General features: G+C 36.6%; 1 protein-coding gene across 2 annotated transcripts in view; it reads right to left on the reverse strand.

Moving 5' to 3' along the window:
- TLK1 (tousled like kinase 1) overlaps nucleotides 1-13,346 on the reverse strand; it is a 131,585-nt gene that overhangs the window by 23,933 nt on the left and 94,306 nt on the right. For both annotated transcript variants that reach the window (XM_024561544.4, XM_053918773.1), the window contains exons 11-12: nucleotides 11,936-12,124; nucleotides 147-213 (exon numbers count right to left, since the gene is read on the reverse strand). In XM_024561544.4, the coding sequence (XP_024417312.1) occupies nucleotides 147-213; nucleotides 11,936-12,124 (256 nt within the window). The remainder of the gene's footprint in view (nucleotides 1-146; nucleotides 214-11,935; nucleotides 12,125-13,346) is intronic.

Raw genomic sequence — 13,346 nt, forward strand, 5'->3', positions numbered from 1 at the left:
AAATTTAATGCCACTTATTTCTGGTCTAAAAGTTTTTCATTTGGTGACTTTCTCTATGAAGTTTCATTTCTTCAGTAAGAGACATATATAACACAACTCTCAACCACCTCTGGTAACAAACAAAATTCAACACATGCTTCACGCACCTTTTTGAGATGTCCTAGTCTCAGTTTGAAAATTTCTTCCTGTTCATGGTATTCTGCCAAAGTTAACCTATCAAAAATAAAAATGATTCTAGATATTAAGAATAATACTTACTTCTTCTTAACAACCAGCTAAGTAAAATGAAATTCATCAAATAGAAATAATGAAGTGTTAATAACTTTCAGCCCAAAATAATACAAGGCAAATCCCTTTAAGATATTCTTCAGAATACATCTAATACTTACAGATGGAACAATTAACTAATTTATGTATTTTTACCAACTTCTCTGGTTTTGAAGCATTAAAAGCAAACTTTACAGACAGTACTAAATACTAGGCTACTGACTTTCTTGGGCAGTGATTCGTACCCTTTTTTATGATTATAAATATATCTAGAAATAATTTAAAGGAATTTATATACAACCCAGAAAACTTCACATATATGTAATATTGGGGGTTCACAGATCTCAGTTTAAGAATTCCTATCCCAGGGTCTTCTCTCACAAAATAGAATGCAAATCCCAAAACAGCAAAGGAGAATGCTCTTACATTTCCTGCATTTCTCTTATCAGGAAGTAACTTGACATATATTATTAACTTTTTAGACATCTCTATTGTATACTTCCATTAAGTAAAAATGTTTTAAAAAATGATTTTCTTTTTTTTTAGAGAGAGGAGAAGGGAGGGAGAGAAACATCAATGTGTGAGAGATACACCGATCAGTTGCCTCTCACACGCCACCAACTGGTGACCTGGCCCACAACTCAGGCTTCTGCAGTGACTGAGAATTGAACTGACGACCCATTGGTTCACAGGCCGGCACTCAATCCACTGAACCACACCAGTCAGTTCAAGAAAAATTAGATAAAATGTAAAGTATTAAGATAACACGAACTGGGGACAATCTTCTCTCGAGAGACATGATTTTATTGCACAGACTAAAAAGAACCAAACTAGGATGCTGTTAAATTTAATGTCTTTTAATCGTCACATTAATTATTTTTAGGATGTCCACATCTTAATCCCTGGGATACGTGAATGTTAAGCTATACAGCAAAGGAAAACTGAGGGTGCAGATGGAATTAAGGCTGCTAACAAGCTGAGTTATTCGGAATTATGCTTGTGGGCCCAATGTAACTACAACAGTGCTTAGAGGAGGAGGAGCACAGCAGACCTGTCAGAATTAGAGGGGTGTGACATGAGAAAGACTTGAGTGCTTGGCAACTGCTGTCTCACAGATGGAAGGGGATCATGAAACAAGGAATGCTTCTAAAAGCTGGAAAAGGCAAGAGAGTAAAAGCCATAAGGAATAATACAACCTAATGACACCCTGATTTTAGCCCCACTTTAGAATTGTAATTTCCAAAACTGTAAGATAATAAATTGTATTAACTTAAGTCACCAAATTTGTGGTACTTTGTTATAGCAGCAATAAAAAATTAATACAAATTTTGCAGGAAGTGGGATATTTCTGCAACAATTTCCTAAAAATGTGGAAGTGGCTTTGGAACTGGGCAACAGGCAAGAGAATAGAATTTAGAGGAACATGATTTTTAAAATGGTTAGACTGCCTTGAGACCCTTAACAGAAATATGGATGTTAACAACTCTGCTACTGAAGACTCAAGGATTCTGAAGCACAGTAGAGAAAACACATACCCCTTTAGAGAACATGTAAATTGTCATGAATGGTCTGTTGGTAGAAATCTGGACAAAAGAAGTGCTACTGGTGAGGACTCAGAGGAAATAAGAAACCTGTTATTAAAAATTAGAGGAATGAGGATTCTTGTTATTACGGAAAACAGCTCAGCAAAATTGTAGCTGGTAGTTATACAGAAAGCCAAAGTTATGAGAAGTGAGCTTGAACATTTAGCTTAAGAGATTTCCAGGGGACTCAAGACAGTGGCAGAGTAAATGGATGTTACACCCACCTCTTCCCAGGATCAACCTGGAATTACAACTAAAATGTAGAGCAAACAACCTGAAGGTTATCTGAAGAGATATACAGAAGCAGCCACATAAAGACTGGCAGGAAGGGAGGAGATATAAAAAGGGCTGCCCCCGGTCCCAGGGGCTAAGATCCCAAAAGGCTATCTCAGCTGCAGAGATCCCCCCTGAGAAGTGCGGAGTCTCAACCTCAAACTGGGCTGCCCAACCCAAAGCACCAGAGCCTGGGAAGAGGCGCCCACATAACATCTGGCTGTGAAAATCAGCAGAGATTCTGTCTGCCCAGGAGAGACAGGAGTCTGCTGGAGACACAGGCATCCTCTCTAAGGGCCAACACACAGAATCTCTTCATAGTCCCTCACCTTGGGTTCCAGAAGAGGGCCCAGTGGACTGGAGTCACATGAGATGAAACTGGAGTTGGTGGCTCTAAGGAGAGACCTAAAGGGACAGATGCCAGGATCTCTGTGCTAAATCATTCTCCCACACCACAGACATCATCTTACTTGGGTGAAGCAACCCCGCCATCTGGCATCAACCTGAGGGAATGCAACAGTCCCATCTTCTGGAGCTCACCCTTGAATCCTACTGAGGAGTCAGCGCCTAGGCCCAGATGTAGAGGGATGGGCAGACTCATGGGGGTGTCAGTGCCTGAGCTGTGTGGATTTTGGACAGGTGCCATCCCCCCACTTTCCTGAGACCCTGACTGGCAGTATGGGGTTGCCTCATAAAACTAAAAATGTAACTCTCTTATGACCCAGCAATTCCACTTCTGGGAACATATCCGAAGAAGCCTGAAACACTAATTTGAAAGAATATATGTACCCTTATCTTCGCTGCAGTGTTATTTATAATTGACGAGGTTTGGAAGTAGCCCAAGTTTCCATCAGTAGACGAGGGAATAAAAAGCTGTGGTACCTTAAGGAAATCTTACCTTTTCTAATACCATGGATAGACCTGGAGATTATTATGCTAAGTGAAATAGGCCAGTCAGAGAAAGACAAAAACCATATGATTTCACTCATATGTGGAACCTAATGAACAAAATAAACTAACAAAACAGAAGCAGACTCATAGATAACAAAGAGCAGTCTGACAGCTGTCAGAGGGGAGGGAGTTGGTGGGCTGGGTAAAAACATAAAAGGATTAAGGAAAAAAAATAAACATTTCAGACACAGACAATACTATGGAGATTACTAAAGGAAAAGTGGGATGGGGGAGATAAAAAAGGGTAAAAGGGGGGATAAACGGTGATGGAAGGAGACTTGACTTGGGGTTAATGCAATATACAGGTGATATATTATAGAACTGTATACTTGAAACCTGTATAGTTTTTTAAACAAATGTCACGCCAATAAATTCAATTTAAAAAAAGAATTAAGAAAAAAGAAAAGATTTCCAAAGTGTTGAAGGTATAGACTAGTTTCTTCTTCCTGTTTTTATTCAAATATGAGAAGAGATAAATTCAGGTAAGAAATGTTCAACAATAAGGAACCTGATGGTTTAAGAAATCCTAATTCTACCCAGTGTTAAATACACTAAAATTGGGATTCACTGTCAGCTGCTCTTAAAAATAAATTAAATTAAAAATAATATAAAATAGGGTGGAGGTGGGGGAGGGAGGTGGGTTCAGCTGGGGTGGGGTGGAGGGATGGGGAGAAAAGGCATACAACTGTAATTGAATAACAATAAAAATTTAAAATAAAAATAAAAATAAAAAATAATATAAAATAAAATAAATAAAATTAAAAAATTAAAATAAAAAATAAACTAAAATAATAAATAAATAAATAAATATAAAATAAAATAAAATAAAATAGGAGAGTGTAACTAAATAACCTTTTGCTAATACCCCAGAGAGGCCAGACTATTTAGTCACATAAATGGTCTTTAATAAGATGAAGGGTATTGTGACTCATACATTCCATCAGTTTTCTAAGCAGAAGCCAAAAACGGAAATGGGATTATTTGGAGTGAATCCTTATTTCATACATGGGAGATCCAAAAGATTCTTAAGAACTTTATACAGTAGAAACACTGCCAGCTTGGATTTATAAAGACAGAGAGTATACAATGAAGTCTGTCACACTCCCAAAATTCTACAAATAGGAAACAGGCTGATAAGGCTACTCAGCTACAAATACATGACAACTTCCATGGAAGACTCAGAGTTGCCGACAAAACTTTAAGTTCAGAAGGCAGAGCCACAAGACACAAATAATTATTACCAGACCGTGAAACCAAATAGTGTTTGAGTTTGCCTGAATGGATTTTTGAAACTGCCTGGAATCAGTGACTCCTTTTTGTTTGAACTACAGTCATATATATGACTTATACTTTGTCCTCATCACTGTATTTTGGAAAAAAGGTACCTTGTTTGTTGAGGTTCACAGATTAAAAGGAATTGTGTCTCAGGGTGAGTTATACACAGAGACTCACCCATACCTGATCTAGACAATGAGATTTAGACCGTTTGAGCAGAAAAGTTGTAGATGAGATTCTGGATGTTGAGTTGATATTGTATTGTGAATGAGGTTTTGGGGGATGTTGGGATAGGATGAATATATTTTGCATGTGGGAAGAATGTGAATCTTGGTTCAGAGGGCAGACTAGAGTAGGCTGAATAATGGCTTCCTAAAGATGATACATCCCAAATCCTTGCAACTTGTAAATATGGTACCTTTCATGGCAAAGGATTAAATGGGATCAAAGGTTGCTAATTAGCTGACCTTAAAATAAGTTGACTATCCTGGATAATACAGCTATGAGTAAATAGAAGAAAAAAATTTATCCCAAGAAAAGCAGGAAAAAAATACAGAAGAAGTTACACCTGAACTTGGTTAAAGAAAAGCAGAAGGATGCCAGGAAGAAGAACAGCAGATACAGGGAGCAAAGTAACTCAAGAGCACAGCATGTAGAGATGTAAGCCAAAAGAAAAATAAAGTTATCTACTACTGATTTTTGCTAAGAGTTTTAATCACAGATTAATGCTGAATATTATCTAATGTTTCTATTTTGGCATGTGTTAAGATGATCATATAATCTTTCTTGTTATGTGGAAAATTACATTGATAATTCTAATGTTAAACCAATCTTCTATACCTAAAATAAACCCAACTTTGTCTTGATAGTTTATTATTTTTATATACTATATTTGGGGTTGGTAAAGTTTATTTAAGATTTTTGCAAAAGTGAGATTAGCCTATAACTTTCCTTTATTGTACAGTCCTTGTTGATTTTGACACCAAGATTTTGTTGGCCTCAGAGTAAACTGGAAATACTTCTGCCTCAGCAGTTCTTTAAATAAAGTTTTGAAAGACTTGACACTGTATCTTCCTTAAATGGTGGGCAGGCTACATAGATAAAGTCATCTGTACCTAGAGCATTTTTTTCCCTTAAATCCTCACCTGAGGAAATGTTTATTGATTTTAGAGAGGGAGGGGGAGGAGGAGAAGGAGAGGGAAAAAGGTAAGGAGAGGGGGACACAGGGGGAGACAGGGAGAGAGGCAGAGAGAGAAAAAGAAAGAAGGAGAGAAAGAGGGAGAGAAAGAGCGATCAGTTGTTTCCCATACTCACCCTGACCGGGGTTTGAAGAGGCAACCTATGTATGTGCCCTGACCTGGAATCGAACCTGCAACTTTTAGTGTACAGGATGATGTTCCAACCAACTGAGCCACCCAACCAGGGCTGTATCTGGAGTTTTCTATGAGTAAAGATTTCAATTACAGATTCAATTTCTTTAATAGTTATAGAACTACTTGGATTTTATTTCTTCTAATGTGAATTTTGTTAAGTTGCATTTTTCTAGAAATTTATCCATTTCACAATATCAAATTTAAACAACTTATAATTCAGGGTGGCAAAAGTAAGTTTGTGAGTTGTGAGTACACAAAACACAGTTTATTCTTGTATTATTATTTATTATTATATTATTTTCCATAGGAACTGCAAACCTACTTTTGCTAACCCCCTGTATTTTGTTTTCTTTTAAGTATCTATAGACTTTGTAGTAATATTCCTTTTTTCATTTCTAGTAATGGTTGTCTTCTTGCTTTCTTTTTTCAATTTCATTAGTTTTTTTATTTTAAATACATTCCCCATGGGTTTGACTGATTCTCTCTATTGTATGTTTGTATTTGCTTACTGTGTCATGAATTAGTGTTCCCATCTTTCCCCTCTTCCTTTCCTGGCTAATTCTGCTGCTCATCTCCTAACTTACTGAAATAGATGCTTAGTTTATAAAGTTTTACTTTTTCTTCTTTTCCTCTATATGTATACAAGGCTGTAAGTACCACTTCTAGATACTGTTTCATATTTATCTCACAGATTTTGTTATTTAGAACTTTCACTATCATTTATCTAAAAATATTTTCTCATTTCCATTTAGACTTTTCCACAATCCTTTTTGTTACTGACTTCTACTTAAGTTCCACTGTGGTCACAAAACCTGTTCTATATGATTCTAACCCTTTAAGTTTCACCCTGAAGTCTACCAAGCATTTAAGGACAAAACAGTCCAATCCATCTTATACGAACTCTTTCAATTCCTTGAAATTTGTTAAGACTTGCTGCTCTGTGACCTAACTTGTTTGCTTTTTATAAAAGTCCACACTCAAAATGAACACATATTCTGTAGATGTTAGAGAATGTATTCATTAGTTTTTCAACACTGAATTTTTCTAGACCCTCTGTTTGTTGTTTGGTACTGTGTTATTTTTATCTACCTGTGTTATTACTAAGAAATCTATGTGTTGAAATCTCCCATTGTGATTTGTGGATCTGTCTCTATCTCCTTACAGAACTGTCAATTTTAATTTATCTTAAGGCCATGTTATTATGTGTATACAAATTTAGAATTATTATATGTTCCTGGTGATTTGAACCTTTTGTAGTCATGAAATAACCAGTTTATTTCTTGTGAATATATAGACAGAATCAAAATAATTTAAAATATATTTAACATGAAGTCAAAATCTTGATCAAAATGTATTAATATACAATTAATGCAAAAATCACTTAGATGTTACCTACAGATAATATTATCTGTATAAACTATTTACTCTGAATAAAAGTATTTGTGACTAAAATTAGAAACCTTAAAAACTTGACTGAATCTAACTGGCAGTTAAAAATTAGTTAAGAGCCAGGAACCAGCTCTGGCTGCTATGGTTCAGTTGGTTGGAGCACAGTCCCATAAACCAAAAGGCTTTGGGGTTCAATCCCCAGTCAGGGCACATGCCTTGGTTGTGGATTCAGTTCCTGGTTGGGGTGTGTATGAGAGGCAACCAATCAATGTTTCTCTCCCTCCCTTCCCTTCTCTGTGAAATCAATAAGCACCTCTTTAGGTGAGAACAGAAAAACAGGAGCCAGGAACTATGCAAATATAATACATGCATTACCACATATTATCCTTCAAAACTTTGATATATGTACTTTCGTAAGTGAGGAAACAAAGGTTCTAAGAGGTAAAACAGCTTACGAAAAATAACCTGAAAGAGTTAAGGTTGGACTCCACATCTGTCTGAATACAGGGCTTAAAGTTCTAACCACTATATGGTAGTAACTTCAATTTTTATATAGAAAAATAATTAAAGATTCATTATCTCTACTCTAATTATACTAGTTATTCTGCACACAAGGTAAAGCCTACTTTCCACTGAACGACGATTCAAAAGGAGTTTTTAGAAGATACGTGCAGAGTATGGCTGCTAAAAAATCAAACTAATATATATGAATCAAAGTGCTTTTGTGGCTTTTTCTCCTATTTTAAATCTGTATGTGCATAAAGATGTAATCAAATTGCTACGCAGTATCACTTCATTTGCCACTCCAAGAACACATAGCCACATAACTTCAGGGTTAGTTCTAAGTCAACATATGCAATAAAATGGGATAGAAACAAGACAAGTCTATGATTATTTAACTACAGTTATGGCTGTTAGCATCTTGGAAGCAAGCAGAAAGCTTAACACCGGTAACAAAATAGAAATATGATCTGTTGAGTAACAGAAAATGAAAATCAAATGCTTATGTACTGCAATTTAGTATTTACCGACCACTTTTCATATGCCAGTAACTGTGCTAGATACTGAGAATATGTGTAAAAGATAAAATAATAAGATAAATGCTACAATATAAACAGGAATGTACAAAAGGTTACAGGCACCTAACTTGAGGAGGAGGGGGAAACCAGGAAGAAAAAAGGTTGGAGAGGGCTTCCTACTAAAAACTGGTATCTGAGCCAAGCGTTAAAAGATGAATAGGAAATGAAGTAAAGAGAGGCAAGGAACAAGCCCTGACCTATGCAGCTCAGTTGGTTGGGCATCATCCCATAAAGCAAAAGGCTGCCAGCTGATTCCCAGTCAGGGCACATACCTAAGTTGCAGGCCAGGCCTCCAGTTGGGAGTGTGTGAGAAGCAACAGATAGATGTTCTCTCACACCTTGATGTTTTTTTCCCTTTCTCCCTCCCTTCTCCTCTCTCTAAAAATAAATAAATAAAATCTTAAAAAAAAAAAAAAGAGAGACAAGGAATAAGATGTACAAAGGCACAAAAAGCATAGTCCATTTAGAGAACCAAAAGAGTTTAACATAGGATACACAAGGCAGATGCTGGGGAATGAGGATAGAGAGAGAAATAAGGTGTACAAAGGGTCTTCACAAGAGTGAATTTTATCTTGAAGGCCAGTGAAGGAAATATAAAAGTTACATGATGAGACATGTAAGGAAACAGTAATTAAGGCTAAAGAGGTCCGAAGGTGCCAGATCAAAAGTACTTTATAAGCTATCTTAACACTTGGGATATATCATTCAAGTAATCGAGAGCTATGTTAGGATTCTAAGAGAAGAAAAGGATCGTAATTTCATTTAGGAAAAAAATGACTTGTCTATGACATGAAATAAATTGGAAGACAAGACCAAAATTGAAAGGGAATGTGTGTGTAAAAAAACCCAAGTAAGAGATGGCAGTAACTTCAGTCAGAACGGTATCGGTAGGGCTCACCTAAGTGGGCACATTGGAGATACAGAAGAACTGGGTGTCTCTGGGGCTGGAGTGAAAGCTAACACACACTTTCTTCTATATAACTGCTCCCCTACCTGTTGACTGTTGACTCTTTTTTTTAAGCAACATATTTCCAAAAAGTAAATCATTTGCTAAATTTTAAAAAATGCTGGATAGGTAAATGCTTTAATTCCAGTTTACACAGCTCCCCCCACCCCCCATTAGGAAATGCTTGAAGAAGGAAGTAAATTTTGAGATGGAGTTTGAAAGATAAGATTATCAGTGCCTACCTATCAATGGAAAATAATAAAAACGCATTAAGAAAAATAAATGGAATCTTAACCTAAATGTTAAGGGTGGCAACCAGAATTCTGGCATGTGGAATTTAAAGGACGGTAGTATCAATTACTGACAGAACACAGGAAAAGGCAAGGGGGGGGGGTGTGTGCATGCGCGTGTGTGGGGAGAGGGACCACGGGAGAAAGAAAGGTAGAGAGAGAGAGGGACGGACTGACTGCAGGGGAAAGATAATAGTCACTACAGTTTTTGTTTTGTGTTGTGCTTTTAGTAAATACAGTTTTGAACAGGCTGTGTTACAGGTTCCTATGAGACATTTAAGTACCAATACGAACTAAGCAAGGACATGACATTGAAGACTGAGATTTTCATACTCAAGAGAGAAAAGAGGGCTGGAGATAGAAGTCTGGATCTCAGCAACACACACACGGTAACTGAAACCGTGAGGGCAGCTATTGTACAAGGAGACCGAGTAGCTGACGCTTAAGATGTATAATGGAGTAGAATATATCGTTACAAATCACCCACATTTTACAAATTGGTAAGAGAAAATAATGTCCATAGCAGAGACCAAGAAGATATAGCCAAATTAATTAAAATGAAAATTAGGAGAACAAGGCATTTCAAAAACCAAGGCAATAAAAGTCGTTTAAGAAAACATAAGGAGTCAGTAATATTCCATGCTGCCAAGTTAAAACTCAAATGTTTACAGCATTTAGCATCAAAGAGATAGTTAACAATCTTTTAAAAAACAATTTCAGTTAAAGGAGAAAATGGAAGGTGAGGTAGAAGATGTCATCATATGAAGACGATAGAATATGAAGACAAGAGGGATTTATAATTGAGGGAGAGTTTTTTGTTTTGCTTTTCTAAGAGAGAAAAAGCAAAAGGTTGAACAAATAAGATGGAGAAGCTGTCAATAGAAGAGGTCCCTGATATAGCAGGGAATGGGATTAAAAGCATTGATAAAACATTCTCTCTCAAGAGAGGAGAAAAAGACAACATCCATACAAAACAGCAAACGGAGGGTACATGTATTATCTACTCACATGAACTAATGCAGCCCTTATAGAACAAAAAAATAAGTTTGGATACATCTGTATAGTATTCCCCCTTCACGACCATGGGGGTTACATTCCAAGACCCCCAATGGATGCCCAAAACCACAGATAGAGACGAACCCTGTATACATTATGTCTTTTCTATATATACACACCTATGATAAAGCTTAATTTATAAAGACATTAACAATATGACAATGATAATATACTGTAATAAAAATTACATGAATTTGCTCCCTTGCTCTCAAAATTCCTTACTGTGCTGTACTCACCTTTTCATTTAAAGAAAGTACTTCGTGGCTTCTCTTTGGGATATTGAATTGCCAACATCACAACTCTTATGGCTTGGGGCCATTACTTAGTACATTAAGGGTTCTTGAACACAGCGCTGTTCTACAACAATCAATCTGATCACTAAGACAGCCAGTAAGTGAATAATGAACGGGCAGCATATAGAGGGTGGATACCCTGGACAAAGGGATGATGCATGCCCCAGGTGGGACAGAGTGAGACAGTGTGAGATTTCATCACACTACTCAGAACGGCTTGCAATTTAAAACTTATAAATTGTTTATTTCTGGAATTTTTCATTTAATATTTTTAGACTGTAGTTGATCGTGGGAAACTGAAACCACGGGAGGCGAAACCACAGATAAGGGGGACAACTGCACATCAAAAAACGATTTTTATCCTCATCTGAGGACATGCTTATTGACTTTAGAGAAAGGGGAAGGGAGGGAGAGAGAAAGGAGAGAAACACTGATGTGAGAGAAAAACATTAATTGGCTGCCTTTCCTATGTGCCCCAACTAGGAACCAAACCCACAACCTAGGCATGTGCCCTGTTTAGGAATCCCACCCACCACCTTTCAGCTTATGGGGTGACACTCCAACCAATTGGGTACCAGCCAGGGCTGCACATCCAAGGTTTTTAAACGGTGTCCTTTGTGGGATCAAAGCATGATCTGTATTTGTTTTATTGTGTTCTTCCATACTTTCCAAATTTTCTATGATAAGCATGTAACTATTTAAAAAAAACCAAAACTGTCCCTTGAATTGTAAAGAATAATTCATTATCAAAGCAAAAAATTCAGAAAACAAAGAAAAGCAGAAAGGGGAAAAACAATATCTATAATCTACTAAAGTAATGCTTCCTTTGGTTGAGAAAATATATGGCTGCTGTATTACTTAACATTCTTAGAAAAAAGAACATTAATAACAGACTCACTCAGACATGAAAGTGGGGATTCCAGTCTCCTCTTAGCTACCTAAGTCTCTGTTTTAAAAGAGCATTAATAAATCTCCACTTACAAAAGTAAAATCCAGATATTTGGGGATTATTATTAATTTAGAGGTATATTTTCAACACTGCCTTTCTTCTGGGCCATAACTAATATTACTACTTAAGTATTAGTATATGTATAAAAACAGCCATCAATAACATTCATGGCTACAATTTAAAAGGAGGAGAATAAAAAATGGAGTCTTACAGTTGTGGTAAATTTGGTCTAACAAAGGGATCATTTTCTGCTCCATTGACTGCTTTGTTTTTCCTTTGTTTTGGTTCGGAATTGGTAGAGGGTGCCTGAGAATTATTAGCTGTAGGAGGTTTGCGTTTGGCTAGAAGTTTCCTTTGCCTTTCAATATCTTCCCTTTGCTGGTTCACCCATTCTTGTTGCCTGTATAAAAATAAATGTATAAAACCGTATCAACTTTCCATTACTTTTCACAGTTAAAACCTGAAAACCAAAAGTCATATGATATAAATTTGTACCTTTTTGGTCCCTCTCTGGTGAACCAACTCGTAATCACAGTCCAGGTCTCCTCTGAAACATTCATTTCTGAATGAGGTACCCCTACACCCCCAGACTAGGGAAAGATGTGTTGCCATATACATTCTCATGGTATGTTGTTGCTCCTCACCTCCTTTCTAACAAATATCATTCCTGTAGATACCGATCAGAACAGTCTGGTTGGACTACATTACTCCATGAGAACAGACACTACATTTATTTTATATTCTATTGTATTCCTAGTGTCCAACACAGGAATTAGTACATTAGGTATTCAAAAAATATAGGTGTTGGCAAAAGAGGGTTTACAGTTCTGTGTATGGAAAAAGACATGCAGGTTTTGACTATCAGAATAGCTTTATTAACTCTGTGTTTCACATACTCATAACTGGAAACCTCCTTTTGCCCACCCCTGTACTTATTGAATGAAATAAACGTGCTATTAAAAAAGAACTTACAAAGTTAAGTATGAGGTAGAGTCTATATTTCAGATTTATATTTCTAGCTTATATTTAAGGTTATATTATGTAACCTTCCCTTTTATTCATTACCAGAGCAACTCTGGCTCTGAGTTTAGTAGCAGAGGTTCTTGCTCACAAACACTCGAAAACTATGGTTTCTATCTCTAATGTAAATCCTACTCTCCATTTTACTGTCAATATTTTAGGTCAAGCCTAATCACCTTTCATTTGGACACCTTTCCATCTGAACTCACCAATTTATCCTCTTTCCAATATCACTCCAACATTACCATCCAATTTATCTTTCTAAAACTCAAGTCTGACCACACACTGTACAACCTTTAAAAGTTCCCCACTGTCCACAGAATTAAAACTCTAACTCCCATTAGAACATTAATTAAAAAAATGATTAAAAAGAAAAAAACAAAACAAACCCCTAACTCCCCAGCATCATAAGACACTGTCCTTCATGATGGCATACCTAGGCCCAGCACAGCTGTGTTGAGCAAAAGCTGAATAAATCAACTGAGATACAGAGAACGCCATTCTGTGATGAGTCATAGGCACTAGTGTTTGAAAAAGCAATTTTTATGTGATAAATGCTTTGTGAGATAATGCTTTGTCTCCATGTTCCTTTAACCAGACTG

The sequence above is a fragment of the Desmodus rotundus genome, chromosome 2 (genome assembly GCF_022682495.2).
Source record: "Desmodus rotundus isolate HL8 chromosome 2, HLdesRot8A.1, whole genome shotgun sequence".
In the NCBI taxonomy this organism is placed as follows: domain Eukaryota; kingdom Metazoa; phylum Chordata; class Mammalia; order Chiroptera; family Phyllostomidae; genus Desmodus; species Desmodus rotundus.